Here is a 24,049-nt window from a genome sequence, read left to right as displayed (position 1 = left end):
GTTGCAAGACCACAGGCTGAGGGACTTTGGGAGCTGACTAGTGGTCCTCAGTGCTGCTTCTATTGCCACCCTGGATTGGTTTCGTGCCGCCGAACGGATGTGAAAATAAATAAATAAATAATGTTTACAATTATAAAGTGTCAAACGCCGCGCATTCATTTGAAAATTCGAGTAAATATAAGATTTATATACATATATGTAAAAAAAAGTTTACAGTGAATTCCACTCTTTCAAAAAAACGTGCGGTACTTGTACAACTAATAATTATATCTAGCATTACCCATCATGCAAAATTCTCCACGCAAGGAACAATTAGCTATTCATGCCAGTTAAAAGTCATTGCACTAAGGCATACAGGCATAGCAAGAGCCCACTGATCATCAAAACCCACGACACTTATCATATGCAATATGCAACAATCCTGGCACTATTTATAAGTGGATGAGTTTCACAAGAATGTTGAACGAGGAAAGAAAAAGGAATAGCCCACAAGAGTACATGAGTTCCATTTTCCTAATCATGAATTATCAAATCCTGCATGCGTATGTTGTATATAGATGGAGATTCACCGGTACAACAATCTTGAAGCCAAGTATATTTATTCCCGTATGTAACTTTTCAGAGAGAGAGAGAGAGAGAGAGCAGTTTCCACAATTGCCCGTTTACCTATCACCATCGAGAAGAACAAGGCTTCCCACACAAATGGCTGTTTCAAACCAACAGGGCAGCCGCGAAAGCCTAGCTTTCTCATTTCTCTTCTCTTTCATGTTGTACCAGAAGGGCTTGTTATCGTCAAGCTGCATCAGGACCTTCTCGCCGTTTCTTGAAAGCGCTAAAGGTTTGCAGCGCTCAGTCATCGAAGGCTCCGCAACTCCTATTAGTGATACGGTATAAAGCCGAGTCCAGGAGCTCTCCACCCCGTACTCTTTCATCACCCAAAAATGGCTATGCGTCGCATAATTCTGACAAACACATAGCCAATTTTCCAAAACTCCCAAATTGACATTCGACTCATCATCTTGTTGAATCGGAATTGTATGCTCCCCGAACTTGTCCGTAGCAAGATCAAAGCTTATAAGAATCTCCTCCTTATCTTCAAGAGCAAAAGGACCAACCAACCAATGCAAAACACCGTTTAAAGATGCTGCATCTGAAATAACGCTAAAGAATTTAGTCGGCCATTCATCGTTAATTCTCTTCCAAGAATGGGCTCTCAAACTATATATTTTCACTTCGGACGTCAATCCATCCACACGTCTTTCTTTAAATTGTACAATTCTAAAAATCTTGTAATCATCACGAAGAATATCGTGACCGAACGCCAAGCTAGGCAAGTAATGAGCATTAGAACCATAAAGATTTTCTATTGGTTCAAATGGAAGTTGTTTATATCTTCGGATTAAAGGATTCCAAATGATAATCACATTGTGACTGTCATGGAGGGTAACTAAACCATTGGAATAATCCACAAGTTGTATTTGACGATGGCGCAGTGGTAGAGGATAGTATAATTGCACGGCTCTGCCAAAATGATCGTCATTGTGGAAGGGTACCCATCCGCAATCTGGCCGAACGATGTCGCATTCAAATGTAATGAGGGCGCGTTCCCTGACCTTGGAGCTCTCGAGATGCTTAGTAATAAAATATTGACTATTAATCAGAGCACGGTAATGATCAGATAGACATTGGAAGCGCAACAAAGATTTCACTGGAAGCAGGAAAAGTATGTCGTGGACCATGTGAGATGGAAATTTGGTACTGATGGAGGAGCCAGTATATACGTAGCCCATGTGTTCCCTGTTAAAAGAGAACATATTGCATATGAAGCAAACTGAGCAAATCTCGGAAAGAAAGAAAGCTCTGTTTCTCGGAAAGAAAGAAAGAAAGAAAGAAAGCTCTGTTTCTCGGAAAGAAAGAAAGCTCTGTTTCTCGGAAAGAAAGAAAGAAAGCTCTGTTATTCTTTTCATACGAACTGAACTTTTACACAGAGTTTGTACAGTATTTATACAAGAAGGTGAAGTAACTAAGTAAGACAGGTAACTAAGTAACTAACTATATTAGTTACAACGTGCCAGCTCATATTATACATCTGTGATAGCATATTCAGCAAACTCAAAGAGAATGTTATAATTTGATATTACCGCTCAAAGTTATAATTTGAATTTTGAATATTTGAATTTTGTTATTTTACTTAATAATTAAAAAAATAATTATTAAAAAAATTATATATTTTTTAATTTTTTTAATAATTAAAAATATTAAAAAAATATTTATAAAAAAACAAATTACACATTTCTGTTAGCGGTATGCTAACCGTACATGTGCCATGTGCTCCTATGTAAAATCAATTTGTAGGCTTTTATTTTTTATTGATATGCAATCTTCTCGCGTGGGTTATGCTAAAAAGTAATTAGTATTTTATTTTTTAAGTTATAATGAGTCATACTCAAATACTCCGACGTATATAAAATCTATTTGTAAGCCTTATTTTTTAAGCATCTAATCTATCACTTATGTGAAATCGTGAAAAATTCTAGAGACTACTTGTGCACAAGCCAGAAACGCATGGCTTCATTAATTATGAAAACAGCGTCGTTCCATCAAGTGCCCCTTCACATCATAGAACTCTCGTATCTTCCATGCAGAAACACATGCATTGTCTCCTATTCTCTCATCTTTTCTGCTGAAACACATTGTCCCCTTCATATCGAGATCGCCGTCGCCTTTGTCAGCGCGAGACCCCGCCCCTTTCCTTAGCTCAAAGCTGGCGTGGCCCATCCCCCATCTTCACATGTCACTCCCTCGGTACCCTCACGCCCTTTTCCATTCAAGCACGCTTCTTCTCTGTCATTCCTTCAGGAAAACATGGCCACCAAATCCCACCACCAACATTATCCAGAAGATTGTTCATTCTTTTAGTTTCTGGAATCTGGGGCACTTTGACTGGCAATAACAATGGACGTGATGCCGGTGTTGCCATTCGACGAGGAGTGCTGTTTTTTCGGTAAGTATATATTATGCTTCTTCAACTTATATAACACATACTTGTTCTAACTTCCTTTTTGTTGATGATTTTGTAATCATTTTCAGTGTGTGTAATGTGGACATTTTTTTTTTCCTCTAAAGGTGATGTTCAGGGTTCTTTAGTGGAATTCGATGGGGCAATTGAGTTGGACCATCGTCAAAAGGCATGTAGGTTACAGGTATACTTGATAGCCTATGGTTGTAATGTGAATATATTGCTTTTTTAATTGGATTATATCATTTATATTTGTCAGATTTTTTTGCAAAGGAGGCTCTCGTTATACTATCTTGACAAGTAAAATAAATAATAGTTCTTTGCTGGTTCCATTTCTTTTACTTTCTGGAAAATTTTGGAAAGGAAAGATGAGCAGAATTTTGAATTTTAAAAATCTTGATATTTAGAGCAAGCAGAAGAATCTGCTCAACTTCTTGTAATCTATTACCATTTACTTATTTATTTCCCATTTAGAAGCTGTCCAAGCTAGACTTATGGTTCATCCATTGACTCAATATTACTATTCCAAATGTCCTGCATGCTCCTCCTCCAATCCTTGTGCCTATGACTTTTGCCTGTTCTGATCAATCATTAAGAAAACCTTAATCATATATACTTATAGAGCCCTGAATGAACTCTATTATATCCATACAATACAAGGAAGGGCTTCCCAAAGCACATCCCTATTCCAAACAGTCATCACCTTTGTACATGCGTCTATATTTTCTTAAAAAATATAAATATTCCGAACATTTGAACCAGAATATGCATTACTCTCATAAAAACCTAACTATTCGAATAGAGAACATCTGCCAAATAAAAGTTCAGATCGGAAGAAAAAATCAGGCCAGGTTGCTCTGGCGTATGTACTCCATTGCCTGCCTTTCTACATATTCGATCCTTTCTTCATCACCATTAGACTTCTCGTATTTAAGAAACTTATTGAATAAGAACTGCAAATCAAAACAACGAAGCACCCATGTAAGAACTATATATATATATATATATTTATATATAAATTGTACACACCTTCATGTTTCCATCCTTGAGGTTCAAACTGATTGCCCTCTCAAAGAGAGGACGTATCACTTCCACATCTCCAAGTCGAATCTCCTGCCAAGTTTGACACAAGAATGTAAACTAAGACATGATCAAACAAAAAAGGATGGTAAACATTGAGAAGGATCTGTACTTGATCGAGATAAGCGCTCCACAAATCTGTTCTCTTTGGACTCTCACGCAGAATTCTTTCAAACATGGATCTTCCTCTATCAGGAACACCGCATTTGAATTCAAGTATAGCAGTCTGTGAGATAAAATCGATATGCTTTTCGCGGGGAAGGCTTAATAAGGCACGACTTACAACAGGCTGAACCTCGTCCTGTTTTTGCTTCAAGATCCTTTGTACCCATCTCAACCAAACCTAAAATTCCATAGAATATGTAACTTGATATTTTGATAAAGGAAAGAAAATGATTGAGGGACAATACAAGTACTTGGAAGGAATGCTTGAACTTCTTGATCATTTTGTCAAGAAGCTCATCAGCCAATTTATGTTGCTCAGTCCTTTCATACATTCCCAGAAGTGCTAGATAAACCCTTTCTGGATCATTATACTGCAAAGCTCTCTGGAATACTTTCATAACAGCTTCCTGAAGAGAGACACCAATTAATAAAACTCAATTCAAGAACAGTGAAGATGAAAGCAAGAAAAAAACGTATTTTCTAGTACCTGTGGAGGATTTCCGTATTCATTTTCCAAATTAATATATGCCACCCAAATATTAAGCTTCTCATTCTCTTCTCGGAAGTTTATTGTGTTCAAGGCCCTTCAAAAAGCAAACAGCAACATCATAGTCAAAGTCTGCAAAACATATTTTTAGAAACACAACATCCTACCGTGCACTGCTAGAAAACATCATTGCTGTTGCTGTTGGAAGCTAAGCAGCTTGCGTCAACACAAGAAAGTGCCATATGAGATAGAGACCATTACCATGCAATGCAAAAAGCCCAGCCCATTAGAATATCTATAAATGTATTTAGAAAGCCGTTCCCATGAAAAAACCAGAGCAGAGTTAGTGGCAAATATGCAATCTTAGCAGATAATGAGGCTTTCTGTAATAAACATGACTAGTTGATATATGGGGAGTCTCATGAACCAGGAGGTCCATATCCTTTCTTTTGTAACACAGGTCGATTCCAATTAAACCCAGCAGAAGTAACTATATGGCAGACCGATTATAATAGTTCAAGGGGAGTGGGGAATGAATCCATGGTCGACCTATATGAGGGCAGGGTCAAGTGGGGGTACCTCCAATAGCAGAGATAGTCATATAGAGTTGCAAATAAAGTAATTGCATATGAGGGAAGCAGCCAGAATAAAAAAGTAAGAAGCAAATAGCTCAAATAATACCTTTCAGCAATAAAACGGGCTTTCTCGGCATCAGCCATAGAGAGCATGAAAGCCATGTACTTTATCCAAACAAAACTGCTAATAGGAGAGCTTCTAACCAGTTTTTCAAATTCATCAGCAGTTCTTGGTATATCATTCTTCACTAGTCTTTCCTCAGCAGCCCTCATTTCTTTCTCTCTGCTCAGTTTATTTTCCAAGTTAAAATGAATGGAAACATGAAAAATATAGCACTAATCTTAGAAAAAGCAATTGACCAAAAACTGGAAAGTGTAAAAATTGGAATGACCTCTCTTTCTTTGCCTTTTTATTTGCTTTTTTCTTGTTCCTTTTATTTACAGTGCCTGCCTCATCAATATTCTCTTGATCTTGACCTACTAAGTTATCCATATTGGGATCAATGTCATCAAGACTGATGTCAAGTGGAGGAACGGAAGCCCTCAATTCTGCTTGCGCAAGAATTGGGTAGTCTCCATTTTCACCTTCAGTATCCATATTTTGATCCCCTAGCAAACTGCCACCCGGAAACGTTAGCAACTCAGTAAAATCATTGTCTCTAATGCTTTCATCTGGGTCTTGTTGTGAGGGTAGTTGAAAATCAATCGTGTCCCCCATATAAGAATCTTTCATCCCAAGTGATATTCGGCGCCTTTGTTCATCCACCTGAAACATAATCAAAATACATAAGAAAATCAATCTATGAAATTACTGACCAAGTAAGAAAAACATCCTAATGATATTGGTGACTTTGACAAATCGTTCAGTTGCAAGAGGTTGATACAACCCACCGACAGCCAATCAAAACTACCAATGATTCAAAGATAATCCAAAGTATTGTACCTCTTCCCCCCATTTAAAATGACAGTGTGATTCTTAACAATTCTTCAAATACAATGTGTTCACCTGTACTATCTTCGCTGTCACTCTCTCCCCTGCTCTATATCTAGTGTCTATGTGATCAATATGATCATCTGAAAGCTCTGACATGTGGCACAATCCAACCTATGCAAAGCAATAAGCATCAATACGCAAATTCCAAGTCAAGGTGCATACATGACAATCCAAGGGAAACTAATTGACCCAAAACCACATATTTTTCAATTGAAAAATCAACAACAATGCAAAGAACTTCTATATATTTTATAACTAAAGAGATCCTGCACCATCCAGCTGAAATAATCCCGATTAATTAAAAAAGAAAGGTTGACTTTTAAAAAATTTAGGAAGTTGCTTAATGCCCGGGACATTTCCAAGCTCCAGAAAACCAGAGAGCCTTATTTTAATGACTTAACTTCAAGTGAATAGCTTATTTCTTACCAAGTTCGTGTCATCAATTGTGATAAACAAACCATATGACTCCACCCGCTTGATTCTGCCAGAAATAAAAGTTCCAATTTGCAGAGTGCTCAAATCGTTAATTTCAGATTTTGGTAAGCGGCTTCCACCTAATGTCTTCAAGGTAACTTCAACTCGCCTTGATAAAGGCTCAACGGATAACACCCTGCACAAGGATTCTCAGTTCATTGCTCTATCTATCTACACCTCTACATATCACTTGAACCAACAAGTAAGAAAGACAAATGAGACTTACCTGCCAACCAGAAGTTTTCCAACTGGGAAATCTTTCTCAGGGTTCTCAACATATCCATCAGATAAGTTTGAGAGAAGAATTTTGGCATCAATCTTCCGAGAAAGCCAAATGAAACATCCTTTCGATGTAACATTCTTCACATAACCCTATCAAGCATGATCAAATAAGCAGCTATAAAAATGAAGCAATATTACATGATTGGAATGTGAATTATACATGAGTCAAACAAATCAGAGGAGGCACTTGATTGACAATGGAAAAGAATAAAAGATTAAGCAAAAACTGAAAATTGCATGTTGAATATTTCTTGGTGAAGGTTCCACCGGCCTACTGAATCCCATTTGTCTCAACAAGATTGAATACGACTAAGATAATGGGGACAGAGTTTGCCAAAAAAGCAGGACATTGTTTTGTATCAAGATCAAAGCTCCCGGCCCCTAAAAGCTATAAAAATATCCAGTACCTGAACAACAATATTAGGATTAAGCTCCTCAATCTCTTCAACACGTTTAGAAGGAGGATGCCTGTAAATCACAAGACAATGGTTTCATTTTACTTACAAAAAAAATCATAAAAAAATGTCGTGCTTAGATAAAGGAGTATAAATAAGGAAAACTGCAAGAGGGACATATTTTTAACATCTTGGATACACATTGACAGTTCTTAGCAGATGTTCCCAAAATGTTATAGAAAATATGTAGTTTTTTGTTATTATTACTATAATTGAAGGGGTGAGAGAATGTTTTGATTAACTAAATCAAATCCTAGAAAATGAGAGATCCACCAGAAAATATGAAATTGCTCATAAGGACAAAGAAAAAGGGGAGGGGGCCAAGGCCCCTCCAATGCTTTGAAAGACAACAGACAAAATGCAAGGGTTTATGCTACTTCTGAGCAGTGCCTGGCCCCTCCCAGAATGTTTCTAGCTTCATCCCTGATTCCCTGATAACTCCATCCTTTCTTGCAAGTGGTTTGCACACTACAGAAAAAATTTATGAGGCTTAAAGCATTTTTAATTTATATTAATATCTTAACAATAACTGAAGCACCAAAGTTGGTTGTAATTAAAAGCCATCCATCAATGTCCACAACAATTTTCATGCATGTTTACGATGTTCGTACTTCTCTATTGCTATGGTAAGCTCTACATTGAGTACAATGCTAAATGGAAAATAAGAAACAAAAGGTTTAGTTTCTAAAGAAACAATATTGCCTACCCATGCATAACCATCCATCCTCACCAAGCAACAGTATAAACTTCTAATTTTGATCAGATTAGCAATCCTCACTACTTACCGTATGTCACAGACTTCTGCACGAGACTGAGTAAGCATGCCATCTAAAGAAGAACGTAATGACAAATCAACATGAATAGTGCCCTTGAAAGAGAGGCTGACTTCCAGCACTTTGCATCTGACAAATTGACCTTCGTAATATCCAGATAATGGGTCAGGCACCCATGTGTCTCTAAGTTCCATAAAATGTACTCTACCATACAGTTGAGGACCAATTTGCACGAGCAATCCACCAATACCTGCAAGTATTTTGGATATTCTTCCACCCACAACATCTCCTTCATGAACATGAGATGTAACATCATTCAAATTGTTCGTCTTTAAATCATCTTTACCACCAACGTTTCCATAAGAGACAGCCAATGAAGGACTTAGAACCAACCGTATCAGCTTTTTCTCATTGTTAATACTTAAAATATGACCAGAGACACCTTTTCCTACATGAAAGCGTTTCTGAAATCCCTCTAGTTCACTAGGGTCGTGTGCACTGTCAAGAATAAAAAGCTGAGCTCTCACATCTCGAGATACTGTTAACCAAACCCATTCACTGTCCACCTTATACACATAACCAGTGATGCATTGTCTAATTGAAAAATCAACATCTTTGGCCATAAGCTTGTCCTCCATTTCAAAGGAATCTGTATTTAAATAGCAGCTTAGAATCTCATAGGCAATAAACTTCAGCAAACATGGATGCAAAGTTAGAACATTTAAAGCAATTTACAACATAATTTTTTGAGTTAAGATGCCAAAAATTATCCTTTCCCTCTAAGGCTCTAATGCATTGCTGTCTCAGCAAGAGAAAACAAGAAAAGAAGAGAAGCTGAAGTGTCAGTATTGCAGTTAAAACAGTGAGGGTCAGAAACAAGACTAGGCAAGCCTGAAGCATATACCAATTACAAGCATGAAAGAAAAGAAAGTAAGGACAGCATTTTGATTCTAGCCCATCACATAATTTAAAAGAGGAAGACTAAAGTCAAGCCCAATTGATTTTACTGTCACCGGATCATGAGAACTGAGATAGCTTTAAGATAGATCACCAGAAGGAAAATTATAAACATATTCTCTACCTGTAAGTAACTTAGGTTTCAATGATAGATCCCATTGGTAGCTTTTTTTATCCGATTGCTTAGCTTTTGCAATAATCCTTGCAGTCACAGGTTGCCCAACCTTTTAAGTTACGAAATGGGTCTTCCAGACCATTAACATCATGAGTTCATCTATGCAACTGCCCACTGTTCATCCATCCTCCGCACTCCATCCGACGTGTAATTTTTTTTTTTTTTTTAATGAAAACGTGCGTCTTCTTTAGTTTATTTCAATCCCCACCCCCCTGCCCCGCGTTCTGCTTCGTCTCAGAAATCATTCCCCCTCCTTCCCCCGTGTTCTCTCCTCCACTCCCCCAGCTCGTGTCGCCGCCGGCCTCACCCTCTGCCAGCCCCATGCGTCTCCATCACTCCGGAAGTGCGTGGCTCCATCACGGCGGCACCGAGTGACAAATATTCTCCACTGGGTTTTGAATTTTTGTACAGCTTGTTCAACTTCACCATTTCCGCACGCTTTAGTCCTCCACTGGTTTGCTGCTGCCGAGAGCCACCGTAGGTCGTCTTGCAAGGGTAAGAAATTAAAGAAAATGAATTTTTATTTTTCTCTTTTCGTTGCATCTCCGATCAGATCCATTCTTATTTGTTTAATCTGTGTTTTGTGGGTTGTTGATGTTGTATGTTTTTTTGGTTGTTGATAACATCTGAAATGAGCCGATTTGATGTTGTTTGATCTGTGTTTTGTGGAGCTTTTGGGTTGTTGATAACATCCGAAAATATTTATGGAGACACCATCGATATTGCAAGCAGTGGTCAACTGGTTGTGAATGCTAAATAATTGGCCCTTATTTTCTCTAGTAAAAATAAACTATCTTTAGAAGTTCTGGAATTTTTTACTTATAAGAAAAAAAAAAAGTTTTGGAAACAATTTGGTCCCATTAAGCCATCCTTATTGCTATGTATGAGGCTATATATGCTGTACAATAGTTTGTGTGAAACAAATTGGTCCACTAATGTTTAGTTGGATGGGGTTGTTTGTTGCCTTTGTGCAAGTAAATGGAAAACTAGTTTATTAACAAATGTGGGACAGTCTAGACAAATAGTTTAGCATAGGATTCATTTGGGTAATGCCAATCTCAAGTCTCTAATTTTTTCACTGTCCTCTGTCCTGTCCTGCTGCTTCTAAGAATTATAGGAATTTCTTATAATTCTTTAATAAGTGAGAATTATAGGAACTTTAACAAAGACAAACATGTCACATACACTAGCAATTCATATATTGAATGGGGTTGTTTGTATTGGTGGATTGATGCTTTATTTTCTCTTTAATTGATAATCAATTCATATATTGTGTGTAATTCTAATGAATGCATATATTATGTGTAATCATTTATAAATTCTTGTAGTTGCTGCAATTTTACTGTGAAGTGCATGGTTTGCGTATTTTCCTTTAATTTTGCTGCTGCTAGTTGTGGTTCTTTGGTTCTTTCTTAACACCATACACTAGCAATGCTGTCTTGGCATTATAGGTGCATGAACTCATTATCTGAAAAATAATAAAATGTTATACTAGAAGTTAAGACCCTTTTGTTTCAAGTTAGGGATTCAAAGCAATAAATGAATGAAAATAATGCTGAGAAACTCTATTCCGGCGAAAATTATCCCGTTGGGAATACATTAAGGCAACAATAAATAATAAGTTGGAAAAAAAACTACTCAATTGCGGTGATTTCCAGTGACTACCTAGCAACCAAATAATTCTAGAAAATGTCATGAGCATTATAGGATTCTAGAAAGATCACTTGAAATGCTTTCGTAATTCTTATATGAAACTGATCTTTAATTGAGTTGTAAAAGTTTAGATTAGATTTATTGGGGCTACCTAGAAGTTCTGTTTATATGTTGCAGTTAAAAATGATTATTATATTATCAAATGATTTACTCATATCCATGAAAATGATACCGAAATTATTTCATCAAGAAGGTGATCGCACCCGTTAAATATTCGAATGAAATGAAAAGAAGATAATTTGATTTTCGTATTAAAAACATTAAAGCATAAGAGATAATGTGAAATTTAAAAAATCAACAAAAAAATGCTACCCCAACTTAGATTGTTCGTTGACCCATTTTCTCTCTTTCCATATATTTGAAAAAAGTAACGATAGACTCACATACTTGTTACAATTTTGTTGTCATAATTCTACTTAAATGGAAGATATGTTTATAAAATAATAATATTCTTATAACTCTATTTTATAAAAACAAGCTTCATTTAAATTTTTAAAATAAATTTTAAAAGAGTAACGATGGACATATGCAGGTTTTTTTTCCAGCCCTTAGCTTCTATACCTTGTGAATGTAGGTTGTGGGATTTCTTATGTTGATATAATATTGTTTCATCAATAGATATTGAATAAATTGCGTGATGGGCGAAGATGAAGATGGAAGGCCACCCAGGCCTTCTACATCGATTTCAGGAACCCAGGTATGCTACACATTGGTTATTTGAAAATATCGCAGCCTGGGATATTGTTAGCATTTACTTAATCCATTGTTTATTTATATATTATAGGGATATTATGGAAATGTAAATCCATATAACTTGCCATATATGATGCCTCCAAATCCATATCCATATCCACATCCAAATCCGTACGCTTGGGGTAGTCAGGTAAAGCTATTTTAGTATATTGATTTTTTTTATTGCATGAGTTTGAGTCATTCTAACAATAGAGATTTTTTGCAGCATCTGCCACTACCACCCTTTGGAACAACCATGTCATCCCCTCTGTTGAGTAATCCAGAAGAGTTGAGACGAGGTGAAGATACAACCCAGGTAGTTCATTTGAGTCTCATTGTATGATTGTTTTTTGTACCTTTGTATTTTCCTTATCTTATAACGTGCATTATGAAAAATGCAGCAGTCGGCGATGCCACTATGTGTGCCAACTATGCCCTACCCACATTGCGCAAGTGAGTCATCAACTATGCCATCCTCCTCTGTAGCTGAAAAGAATTTAGGAGGTACACTTTTAACCATATCAGTTAACATCCACTAAATATATTAAAAATACATATATTGTTCCTAACCATGCAATCTTCATTCTCAGGAACATATCCACATCCATATGCTTGGGGTAGCCAGGTAAAGTGTACAATGGATATTGATTATGTTTAATGCGTGGGTTTGAGTCATTGTAACAAAGTAGATTTTTTGCAGCATCTGGCACCGCCACCCTTTGGACCAACCATGCCATCCCCTTTGTCGAGTATTTCGGAGGAGTTGAGACGAGGTGAAGATACAACCCAGGTAGTTCATGTGAGTCTATTTTTATTCTTGTTTCTTGTACCTCTATATTTTCCTTACTGAATAACGGGCATCTCGAAATATGCAGCATTTGGCAATGCCACTACGTGTGCCAACTATGCCATCCAATTCTGTACCCCATCAGAATTTAGAAGGTCTAAATTTACATGCATATCAGTTAACATCCACTAAATATAGTAAAAATACAATTTTTCTAACCATGCAATCTTTCTTGTCAGAAACTTCATCCAACATAAATATAGAGCCAGATGCAGAGGGGGTGAATGAAGTATCAGATGATGATAATAGAGTTGAGCCTCCAAACGCTGGTATGCACTTTGCTACTGATAAAGAGATTTTAGACTATTACAAACGATACGCCAAACAAGAGGGTTTTGGTGTTATCATAAGAAGAACGAAGAGAGATCTGGATGGGAGTGTGAAGTATGTGACAATTGGCTGTGCACGTGGCGGCAAGTATTATCCTAGCCACAGTAATTTATCAAAGCCAAGGCCAACGACAAAAACTGATTGTAAGGCAAAGATAAATGCTCGGTTTGTGAATGGGGTATGGGTGTTGACCAGTATTGATCTTGTTCACAATCACAGTACGGTTAGCCCACAAAAATCTAGATTTTTTAGATCTCACAAACATTTGGATGAATATAGTCAGAGAATGCTCGATTTGAATGACAGAGCGGGTATTTGGATGAATAAAAATTTTCAAGCACTTGTGACTGATGTTGGGGGGTTTGAGAATTTAGCTTTCCAAGAGAAAGATTATAGGAATTTTATTGACAAAGCTAGATACTTGAGAATGAGTAAAGGAGGTGGTGAAGCACTAAATGGCTACTTTAAGAGAATGAGGAAAATGAATGATGACTTTGTTTCCGTCATGGACGTGGATGATGAGTTTAGAGTTAGGAATGTGTTTTGGGCTGACGCACGAAGTCGGGCCGCATATGAGTATTTTGGAGACGTCATCACGTTCGATACTACGTACCTAACAAATAGGTATGGGATGCCGTTTGCTCTCTTTGTTGGAGTAAACCATCATGGACAGTCCATTCTTTTAGGGGCAGACTTGATTTCAAGTGAGGATACAAGTACCTTCGTCTGGTTGTTTGAAGCATGGTTAGAATGCATGAATGGACGGGAACCCGTAGCAATCATAACAGACCAAGATAGGGCAATGAAGAATGAGATTGAGATTGTATTCCTGAATGCAAGACATAGATATTATCTCTGGCATATAATGCGAAAACTGTTGGAGAAATTGGGATCCCACTCGGCATATAACGCAGGATTGAAGACTGCAATTATGAGTGCAGTCTATGATACACAAAATGCCGAACAATTTGAGGAGAAGTGGGGGCAGTTAATTCATAACTATGACCTTATTGACAATTCATAGTTGCAGGGGTTGTACGCTGAGAGGTCATTTTGGATACCAGTTTACTTGAAAGGTGTATTCTGGGCTGGTATGAGCACTACCCAACGGTCTGAAAGCATGAACGCCTTCTTCGACAGATATGTGCATTCCGGTACGACATTGAAAGAATTTGTCGATCAATTTGACAATGCTTTGAGGAAGAAGGTGGAGGCGGAGACGACAGTTGATTTCCAGTCCTGTAACCAAACAATCCCATGTGTATCCCTATTCAAAATTGAGAGGCAGTTTTAGTCATTATACACGAATGCAAAATTTAAAGAGGTCCAAGCAGAGGTTTGGGGGATGCTTTTATGTAACCCTTCACTTGTGGGCACTGAAGGTAGCATTTCCACCTTCGATGTTTTAGAAGAAATCTCTACACCTGATGGACAATCCAAAATTGTTAAGTACATTGTTTACTTTAATGAAGACGAATGCGAAGTTCAATGCACGTGTGCCTTGTTTGAGATGAGGGGGATTTTCTGTAGGCATGCATTTAAGGTCTGTCAGATGAAGTACATTCATGTGCTGCTAGAGAACGGGTCAATGCGGATGATGTACAGGTCAATGCGAAGATACACACTAGTTAAGAGTAGTTATGATGATGTACGGGTCAATGCGGATGCACGACGCTATGAGCTTGTTGTACAAAGATGTCTAAGATTTGCGACGCATGTATCTCGAAATGATGAAGATGTGAATGCATTCTTTCATATGTTGGACGACTTTGAGCACAAGTATGTAGGATTAGAGCCTGAGTCCGGTTCTTCAAAGTTAAAACAGAACGTGGTCGCCGTCGCCGATAAGGATAAGAAAATATTAAGCCTGCACGTTGTTTAGGGGAAAGGGAGACCGCCAACACGAAGAAAGGTCCCAATGGTCGAGAAGGCTACAAGGAAGAGAAAAAAAAATAGCTATTACATTAAAAAAAACACTTGTGTAGATATTGGGATGCATATATTGTTCCTAATAGATGAAATTGATTTTATTTTCCAATCTGGACATACAGAAATCTATTTGACGATATATCACACAATGTTGACCTCTCGGTATCAGAAGTTGGTGCTACTGTTTAGGAGGTTGTTATCCAAACCCAGTGTAGTACTCTAACACAAGTAAGGCTTCTGGCCAATGATGAGGTCTGAGGTTATGTCCACCTTTTGTCATTTATATTTTTCTGTTTTTAATGTTATCTCAGAAATAATGTTGACATTCTCCATATATATTCAGGCTACGCCAAGCTTGCCCGATGGAACTTAGCATAGATATTGTCCCTGAGTTTTGTATATATATTTTGGAGATCTCAGGCTTTTGTGAATTGTGGTGGAAGATAGAGATAGAGATTGGGCATTTTGTCTGTGCACGTGGGTGGAACCACTCTGAACAATTTTTGTGCTGGTATTAGTTCTACTCAAAAATATGTTGGAGGCCAGGGAAATTTTGAACAGCTACTGCATGGGACTTTGAGTAGAAGCTTTTTGGTTGAACTGGAAACTGTTTTTTGCCTTGTTTAGAAGAAGTATTCTTGTTTCATGGTTGGGGATTCAAAAAAAAACTGTATGCTGTTTCATTAGGTTCTCAAGGTGAAGAGTTAATGTTCTCATCTCAGGCTTTATGATATTCTTCTCTATGCTAGGTGAGGGACAGAATACATAGTTTATTCAATGACAATTGCCTGTATAATCACGTTCTGGGTACCAGTTCTTGAGATTTTTCTGTTTTCGCTGTTTAACTTCATCTGATTTATTGATTGGTGCAGGAAAATTATCCCGCCTTATACCTTTCACTATATTTGCTGCTGTGTATTGTGTTTTGTTTGGTCTTGTTGGTGGGAGTGATGCTCATAGCTTCTCTTCTCCTATTCTCTGAACAAGTGTTGACATAATCAGAGTTTTCAGCTTGGGAGGGCTGTCATTTCTGCAATTATCAAATGTGCAATTCCAAATATTGGATTTTTCTTCATGGCTGAAATGCCTTAGCTTTGCTACTTGTGGTATTTTTTTTTCTCTCACATATATCCATATGCTTGATGGAGGGATTGGGTTGTATTTTCTTACACGTTGAAATTTCAGCAGGTTCAAAAGCTTGCAGTTGAGAGGGAATACACGTATGCTGCTTTTATCTCCAAAGAAGGTCTTTCCATCAAGGTAATGTTATCTTACCCGTCCACAACATATGCTTGTTAGCTTACATCTCTTGTTTTTGAGTATCCCAGGCAATTCCAAAAACCGTTTCACTCAAACAAACTGCAGGGCTTACCTAGGCTACATTGATTTTATTTGAGGCAAGTGACTCTTCAATGCTCTTGTGTCAGTCTCTTAACGAAGTAATTTCTTAAGAAGAATTTATCTTAATTGCTTTTGAGATGAGATTTCTGCATAGAACACGATGTAGGACAGTCATACAAACCTGTGTTAATTGCTACTTTATGTCGATCAATAAGAATGAGATTTCTCCCTCCCATCTCTCTTATCATTCAGCAAAAAACAAAGGAGAAAAATTCAGACCAAACCTATCTCTAAAGGACACCTATCTCTAAAGGACATTCCTTAAATTGTTTCTCTTTTGGATGTATAAACAAAAAACCTTCAGACGATAGTGTATAGAGATTCCCTTTCATTCTAGAGATTAAAAATAGTGCAACTTCAATTTCCATTATACTATGTACAGAGAAGATCAGGTCATACTGGTGGATGAGATTATACTTAATGAAGCCATTATAGAAGAAACAGAGCAGGGGATATGAGAAATTCAGCAACAGCCAAATGCAGGATTGAGATTTTGAAGGATCTCGCGTTCATGGCATTTCCTTTCTGAGGTTTTCTCGCAAATGATGTAAATTTTTCATGGATTTCATTATACTGTCAACAAACTTTGGAACTTCTACATCTCCTGCTCATTTGTGTCCAGAGGAGTGTTTTCATATGTTCATTATTGTATCAAGACTCCTAGAGTACTTTAATGTATTCTGTTTCAAACTTTGGTGCAGCTTAGTACACAAGATTTATGTATGTGAAGAATATTGGTTGATGAATATATTGATTGATGGATGTTTGTGAAACTGCATCTTAATGGGTAGAATGAATGCTAACGAGAGAGGGAACCTCCGAGTCTCCCATATAGCACAAGATGTATTCTGTTTAAGTTGTACCCCATATAAAATGCTAACGTTGTGCATAACTTGCATATATATATATATATATATATTTTTTTTTTTTCTAGCGGCTTTTTTTTTTTTTTTTTTAAATCTTTTCAGGTATACATAACATTAAAAAAAAATGTACTTATATCGTGGCATTGCTGAGTCCGCCGATCACGTATACAAAGTTAGATTAGAAATACAATCTTCTCAGGAACCCAGGAAGTCAAGCTGATGAAGGGAAAAAGGAACACTTAAGTGGCCGATCAAACACCACAGTGATAAATACTGCATGCATTGGGTCATTTTGTAAAACTGGCAGTTGGTGATAATGAGCATAGATATTATGATCTTTGATTGGTTAAAAGTTTACCACTCGATGGCGAGGAACATGCAAATACAATGAGCATAGAAAAATGAGAACCAAACTATGGGAATTATTCGTCAGTTGAAGACATGGGAGAATACCCATTCATCAAAAACCATACACTGAGTTCAGAAGCTAGTAACCTATTGAAAATGATGCTTAAATCGTAAATTATTAGAATAACTGACAAAATCATGTACTAAGCAATATTCCACTAAAAAGACATAAACAAAAGGATAACACTAAATAAATATTACATCTAAAATGTGAAACCACACTGACTGCAACTAGAAGATGCTGACCACATCAACCAAATGTAGAAAAATGATAATAACATCCCTACAAAGAAACAAGTGTTTCCACACCAACGGCCAAACTCCTAGCCTAGAATCTACACAAGCAACATCAATTGCATCTCCACATGTCTTCACCATCTCTATGACTTTGCAAAATCTCCATTGAGTTACATAATATCAATATGAGCACATATATGAGACAACATATATGGGGCATGAAGAGCACTAAGCTGTCATAATTAGACTTCATAGATAATATATCATACACTTGTTAGGATCCGATCATTCTATTTACATTTAAAACTAACATGATACATCTACATTCAGAACTAACCAAAAACTATTACAAGAGATACAATCCAATATAGACACAACAAAATTCGTACAACCCTATTCTCTACTAGCCTTCTTCGAAGTTCGTTCTCTTGCTTCTTCAACATTTTCTCTCTCTCTCTCTATTAGTTTGTCCTTTTCTTTTCGAACTTCATGCTTACGCAACAATAAAGCATCTTCCCTCTTCTGAATTTCATTCTCTCTCATCAGGTTTTTCTCAGATACTACTGATTGAAGTATATCTATCCAAATGAAGAATTGACATCTTGTTTCTTCCTGTGTACAATTCAAGAATTTCAATCTTCATGTATAAATAATTTTGTACATGCATTAAAGCAATACAAAAGTTGGCAATTGAATTACCGTTCCATAATTCGGACAAACATAAAATTTCCTTCCAGGATTTTTGTGGGTGTGGGAGATCCTTAATGGCGCTTTCAAACCACACCAACAACTCGGTGATTCCATTTCAATATCATTAACTACACATGATGATGATTGACTCGATACCATAGTTGATCTACGTGATGATTGACGTAAAAATACTTTAAGTGTAACAGTTGAATTAATACCCACACGCTTCATTATCAGAATTATTAGATAGTAGGACCAGAATATCAAACATCATATAAAATCTGAGTGCAACTTAGATTGTTCACATCAATTTGACACTATTTTTTTTCTCCAAACCAAGTAATCTATTGTTCACATCAATTCAACATTATTTTTTTTCTCCAAACCAAGTAAAAATCTATCTACAACCATATAAAATGAATGCTAAAATGCTAACAAGCAAAAGCAGTTTGAATGCTAACATCTGGGCATAGTACTATCTCCGATCCCTATTAAAAGTTTTTGCCTTTCAAAACAGAACAAGGCATAGTACTTGAGACAATTCCCAAAAAAATTATATGAAGCTAACCATCACCTCAATCTCTAGATAAAACTAAGTCGACTTAAAATTACCGAAATTTAAAGATCCAACCCCACAATCCTGATTTCAACAGGATCTGTTTGCTGCTTTTATCCAACCCCACAATCCTGCTTTAGCAATAAAAAGATTAAGCAATATATTATGCTACAGCAAAGCAATATTTTCAACGATGTCCATGTTTTTCAGACTACTTTAATTTAGTGTAACATGGATAACATGGGATTTTTTCTTGTAAAAAATGAAAAAATGGAGGAAATGATTTTCTTCTAGAATACTCAATTATTACATTAGATTAGATGTGGACATGAATTTTGATGAATTCTCTCTAAACAAAATAATAACATGAGAAAATAAACAACCATACGCTGAAGCATCTTCCAAAATTTTCTTTTGTTTTATATGGATGTTGAGTAGATATCTATGGATGTGATATCTATTACAGTGGTATCTATTAAATATAAAGTGTATGGAAGCACAAAGCTTTGCTTTTGTTTATACACATCATCTTTTTCTTGACGAAATTTGATAACCGTCAAACTTTCCAAAAGTTATTAGGCTTTTAATTTCCTAATGCATGCCTTTTGATTTTTTAAACTTCGAGTTTTTTTAATATAGTTTTCTAACCAAAAGGTTGATAAGGGTTGTTGAATTAAAAAAAAAGGAAAAAAAAAGGTTATACAACTTATACTACTTGCAAGTTGTTACTGTTGATATATAGAGTTGTTTTGGCACACCATGAAAAAGCTTCTTATCTTTTTTCTCTCTATTCATGAATTTCTTATGGGGTTTCTCATCCCTAACATATGAACATAAGATAAATGATAAGAGGATCTCATGTAGCCTGTGCAAATAGCAATGCACAGCAAGAAAGGAAGAGTGCAAACAACCTAAATGAGAAATTGGTGGATGTGAACTCAATTTCTGTTTTTTTTTTTTTTTTTGTCTCACATAATTAATAAGAAATAACTTAATACTTTACCAAATTTTGTTGGTACTCAATTCTCACCACAAATTTTATTGACAAAGCTAAAATAAAAATGAAGTCCATTTTGAGGGCATCACATTATTCTCATGGAACAAAATTTTTAATGCTTTTCTTAAAACTCATTGATCAAAATAGTTGAAATTCATAAGCATATAATTATAAATGATGACAATATTAGAGATATTAATAAGTAGTGTTCAAAGGAAAAACTAAATAAAATGAAAAAATAAATTTGCCCTACTTCGTGCTACATAGGATATATCCACATTTAAAGGTAGAAGTTATTCCTAATCCGCCACCAGAATATGTCTTGGCAGTCGCCAAAACAGATCCATATTCAAACATCGGATGAGGGGACTGAGAGGAACTCCTTGGCTTAGAGCTCCGAGAGTTCCAAATTTCTTCTGACAAATATTCATTTCCTCCGGCCAACGTGCCCAATTACCTAGATTAAAGATTTTGTGTAATAAACAATCTAAAGGGTTTTTTAATTGGAGTATTCAAAATACTAGGGTTTTCAATCGGCTTTTGTCTATTGTGCCATATAAATGATAAATGGCCCGTAACAATTGAATACAGAGCTTCCCAAAATTTGAAGAAAGGAAAGGGACACTGATACAGACTTGTAGTTACCAGTAACCGTGTTGAGGGACTTTCCTGAATTTTTTTGCTAAAAAATGTGCGATTGAGAAGTGAGTCCCATTAAAGTGTGTCTCCACAAAAAATGCAGAAACACTGAGGGAGAGATGCAACATTGACACAAAGGTAGACATTAAAAATGAATTCGAAAAAAAAAATAACTTACTTGTGTCCAGACTGTCGAGTACTACGTCGAGTGAGAGGAGGGAGAGAATGGTTTCGACTTAGTCTTCCAGCAAATCCAGACGGAGAGTACTGTCGAGTGAGAGGATGAAGAATTTTTCTAGGATTCGGGACTGAATGGGGTGAGGGCGTTGGGGTGAGAAAGAAGGCGTTTGGTAGAAGTGACTGAGGTTCAAGAGGGAGAGTTGAACGGTTTGAGTGCGAACGAGCGAGGGTGAGAGGTCTGTTTGAGTGCGAACGAGCGAGAGTGAGAGGTCTCTGGAAAACTGAGGGTGAGAGAGGACTGAGGGACAACTCGGTGAGAGGACTGAGAGAGAAGAGGAACTCGAGAGGCAGTTCGTGGGTAAACTGTGACGTGGAGAAGGATAGAGTCGAACCGGGTTCGGCCACGTCAGGAGTGTGGCGTGCGGTTTCAGAACCGGAGGTTGAGTAGACTTTTTCTAACATCATTGATCTGTTCACAGGACAAATTAAAATTGTGTATAAAAAGCCAAATAGAAACAATTAATAACATTTATGTAAAGAGAAATCAATAACTTATCAAGAAATATTGTGATAAAATAAATGCCTTAAATTTTTTGAAAACGATACCTCTGTTATATGAACTCTTCCATGAAACCCGATTCCAAATTTTAATCTTAGTCCAAGAGGCTTAATTTCAGTAATCTGGAAACCAATATAAGACAAAATAAAAAATCAGTGACTAACTCAGTAAAAAAAATATATTAATATTTGCACTGGGAGGTGTCTAGGAACAAAGTCCCCACTAATCCAGGGAGTGCACAGGTACTTGGTAAGTAATTTCCCGCAAATACACATTGGATAGTTCAAGGAGGAACTCCGCCAACCCGATGGCTCTATAAATTATTTGCACACAAGGGTTAGAACCTTGGACATTGAGAGAGTATACCACCAAAGTCCATGACTAACGCTCTTATCACTTGAGCCAACCCCAAAGAGCTAGTAGTTACAAACCAACCATTGAAAAGAAAAGAAAGTCGGGACTTGTGTGATTTTTTTGGGAGAGTAAATTCAGCAGTAATTATAAAAGAATATGATTAGAATATCACAAAATACTCTGAATTATCTACCTCCGCATGAACCAGTGATCCGACTTTAAAGCTAGACTTCTTTCTGGCTCTTTTTGACCAAGATGTTTCACTGGCCTGACTCATCTTATTAAGAAACAAAGGCAACCTCCCAAACGTTGAAGGGCTTGGACGAGCCATAACAGTGGCAATGACACTACACCAAGAAAAAGAACTCACATTACTTCTTTATGAGTAATAATCAGCGATAAGACCAGTCATTGTACACAACAGATTAATACATCTTTAAAACTCAAAAACGACAAACACAAATTACAGAAAAATTGACAAGAAGCAAATAAACAAATTCACATTGAATGGTTATAAAAAAGTGTCAAATAAGCTACTTGTACTTCTTGTTGAGTAATAAATAATAATCAGAAATTAGGCAAATAGTAATACACAAAGGAACAATACAATTATACAGAGATGATGTAAAGTGTAAACCATTAAGGCCAAGTGCGCTTTCAAGACATACAATGTGAGCAAATTTTAAGGAAAGGATTAATACAGTTTTGGAAGAGACAATGACCAATTTGTGTGGTCCTATGGATGAAAAAAAAAAGTAGCTTTAAATTATTAACCATCAAAATTAAAGTTTACCTTTGTCCAATCAGAAATTGTTTCTGAGGGAACTTTTGACTGTTATAATCAGATAACGATGCATATCCTACGGCATGATCACATTCTGGTACTGAAAGGACCTGCATTGGGCACAATGCATTTCAGAAACATAAGAGCTTAAGAATATATGTGAACAATTTTACCTAGCTACCAACACAAACAATAATCAAACACTTGCCAAGTAATTCTCTTTCACTATTTCCACAATTGCAGTTACTGTTTGATGCATTTCCAAGTCCATGGATGGTTCTTTTCTGCGTTTCTGAAACCATAATGGTAAATGTTAGGTCAAAATAAGCAAGAAAATATAAATAATCACATAAAAACCTTACATAAAAGAAAGAAGATACACCTATTCCACACCAGACTCAAAAGTTAAAAAGTGACCCTAGATGAAAAGCACAGAATTTGATGACCTTATGAGATTGGCTTTTTAAACTTCTTCCTCTGGATTCACCAAAAAATTCTGGCTTTAGAGATAAATCAACTAGGCGTTCTGCCACGGCAACATCAAGAACTACGGCTTGAACTAGTGAGCCTGTTTCCACAGTGGTTCCCCCTACTGTAAACATTATATTGCAATGATAAGAAATTAGGTAGACGACAACAATAATTCAACAAAATAATCGAAACTTGAGGAGAAGATCATCTCACATTGATAGCGGGTAATGAAACCAAAAACGTCCACATACTTCTCAAAGCTGACAACAACTCCAACATCCTTTACCTCCTGAATTTTTCCCTCGATGACACTGCCAATGCTAATTCCTTCAACCCACTTCAACTCGGAAGCCATGGAGTCCCGTGATTGCAACCTGTCAACCTGGATAAGGAATACGGCTGAGGCTTAGAAAAATTATAGTATCTAGCAGGTCTTCCTATGTAACACCCCCGCTCTCCCAAGATCAATAACCAAGTCACTTTTATGAAATCCAAAATTTGGTGCTAAAAGTTTTTATTATTTTAAAACCAAATTAAAAAAAATTTATTATAAATAAAATCGTTTAAAATATTAAAATCATAAACGAAAATATGTAAAAATATTTATTAAAATTTCTCAAATCTTATTACTATCAAAATTATAACTCAAAAGTTTTGTTCAATCTCTGCTTTACCTTCATAGACCAAATCTTGTCCTACAGATCTATTTTCGTAAAGATCCTCACCTAATAAAATTAAAATATAAAATATATAAAAATAAATCCAATATTCAAGACTTGTTTAGATAGTGAAATGAAATGATTTTAAATGAGGTGAATAAAATATTATTATAATATTATTTTTTAATATTATTATTGTTTTGAAATTTTAAAAAAATTGAATTGTTTATTATATTTTGTCAAGAAGTTTAAAAAAATTAT

General features: G+C 36.3%; 3 protein-coding genes across 14 annotated transcripts; 1 reads left to right on the top strand and 2 right to left on the bottom strand.

Moving 5' to 3' along the window:
• Positions 1–3,768: 3,768 nt before the first annotated feature.
• LOC109019872 (rRNA biogenesis protein RRP5-like) lies at positions 3,769–9,577 on the bottom strand. Its single transcript, XM_035693190.1, has 13 exons — positions 9,386–9,577; positions 8,317–8,953; positions 7,484–7,544; positions 7,021–7,166; positions 6,747–6,930; positions 6,333–6,431; positions 5,719–6,092; positions 5,433–5,609; positions 4,752–4,848; positions 4,510–4,671; positions 4,212–4,442; positions 4,049–4,132; positions 3,769–3,972 (listed from the first exon to the last, which is right to left on the bottom strand). Exons 2-13 carry the CDS (start codon positions 8,940–8,942, stop codon positions 3,862–3,864), a joined length of 2,352 nt encoding a protein of 783 aa, XP_035549083.1. The 5' UTR covers positions 8,943–8,953; positions 9,386–9,577; the 3' UTR covers positions 3,769–3,861.
• Positions 9,578–9,653: 76 nt separating this feature from the next.
• LOC109000149 (protein FAR1-RELATED SEQUENCE 5-like) lies at positions 9,654–17,150 on the top strand. Of its 9 annotated transcripts, none has more exons than XR_001997670.2 (12): positions 9,655–9,931; positions 11,768–11,846; positions 11,934–12,032; positions 12,108–12,197; positions 12,283–12,385; positions 12,472–12,506; positions 12,582–12,680; positions 12,757–12,823; positions 12,908–12,997; positions 15,860–16,093; positions 16,173–16,247; positions 16,771–17,150. XR_001997670.2 is itself a non-coding variant. In XM_018976974.2 (9 exons), exons 2-9 carry the CDS (start codon positions 11,787–11,789, stop codon positions 14,080–14,082), a joined length of 1,725 nt encoding a protein of 574 aa, XP_018832519.1. In that variant the 5' UTR covers positions 9,657–9,931; positions 11,768–11,786; the 3' UTR covers positions 14,083–15,011. The 9 variants fall into 9 exon arrangements, 5 of the variants coding, with proteins under 5 accessions (XP_018832519.1, XP_035549085.1, XP_035549086.1 ...); XR_004802243.1 differs by lacking the exon at positions 16,771–17,150 and adding an exon at positions 16,353–16,384; XR_001997671.2 differs by lacking the exon at positions 16,771–17,150 and having other exon boundaries at positions 9,654–9,931; positions 16,176–16,329.
• A 688-nt stretch (positions 17,151–17,838) lies between these two features.
• Positions 17,839–23,576, bottom strand: LOC109000151 (rRNA biogenesis protein RRP5-like). 4 transcript variants are annotated; one of them, XM_018976982.2, is made up of 9 exons: positions 23,343–23,576; positions 23,105–23,250; positions 22,867–22,950; positions 22,668–22,768; positions 22,068–22,221; positions 21,568–21,642; positions 20,960–21,430; positions 19,202–19,276; positions 17,840–18,511 (listed from the first exon to the last, which is right to left on the bottom strand). In XM_018976982.2, exons 1-7 carry the CDS (start codon positions 23,482–23,484, stop codon positions 21,389–21,391), a joined length of 744 nt encoding a protein of 247 aa, XP_018832527.2. In that variant the 5' UTR covers positions 23,485–23,576; the 3' UTR covers positions 17,840–18,511; positions 19,202–19,276; positions 20,960–21,388. The 4 variants fall into 4 exon arrangements, with proteins under 4 accessions (XP_018832526.2, XP_018832524.2, XP_018832527.2 ...); XM_018976981.2 differs by having other exon boundaries at positions 17,839–19,279; XM_018976979.2 differs by having other exon boundaries at positions 17,839–19,276.
• Positions 23,577–24,049: the final 473 nt, after the last annotated feature.

This window comes from Juglans regia, chromosome 8, assembly GCF_001411555.2.
Source record: "Juglans regia cultivar Chandler chromosome 8, Walnut 2.0, whole genome shotgun sequence".
NCBI classification, from domain to species: domain Eukaryota; kingdom Viridiplantae; phylum Streptophyta; class Magnoliopsida; order Fagales; family Juglandaceae; genus Juglans; species Juglans regia.
Note: the sequence above shows the minus strand (reverse complement) of the source record. Positions and strands in the feature narration are given on the sequence as shown.

What these genes read in the sequence shown, in the direction of transcription:
- LOC109000151 (XM_018976981.2), bottom strand. Translation starts at nt 23,484, where the DNA reads ATGGCTTCCGAGTTGAAGTGGGTTGAAGGAATTAGCATTGGCAGTGTC. An exon ending in TTTCATTACCCGCTATCAAT is followed by an intron (nt 23,251 to 23,342) that starts GTGAGATGATCT and finishes TAATGTTTACAG; the next exon opens with TAGGGGGAACCACTGTGGAA. An exon ending in GAAGAGTTCATATAACAGAG is followed by an intron (nt 21,431 to 21,567) that starts GTATCGTTTTCA and finishes TCCTGTGAACAG; the next exon opens with ATCAATGATGTTAGAAAAAG.
- LOC109019872 (XM_035693190.1), bottom strand. Translation starts at nt 8,942, where the DNA reads ATGGAGGACAAGCTTATGGCCAAAGATGTTGATTTTTCAATTAGACAA. An exon ending in AGCATTCCTTCCAAGTACTT is followed by an intron (nt 4,443 to 4,509) that starts GTATTGTCCCTC and finishes ATGGAATTTTAG; the next exon opens with GTTTGGTTGAGATGGGTACA. An exon ending in GGAGCGCTTATCTCGATCAA is followed by an intron (nt 4,133 to 4,211) that starts GTACAGATCCTT and finishes CAAACTTGGCAG; the next exon opens with GAGATTCGACTTGGAGATGT.
- LOC109000149 (XM_035693192.1), top strand. Translation starts at nt 11,787, where the DNA reads ATGGGCGAAGATGAAGATGGAAGGCCACCCAGGCCTTCTACATCGATT. An exon ending in CATCGATTTCAGGAACCCAG is followed by an intron (nt 11,847 to 11,933) that starts GTATGCTACACA and finishes TATATATTATAG; the next exon opens with GGATATTATGGAAATGTAAA. An exon ending in ACCCCATCAGAATTTAGAAG is followed by an intron (nt 12,824 to 12,907) that starts GTCTAAATTTAC and finishes CTTTCTTGTCAG; the next exon opens with AAACTTCATCCAACATAAAT.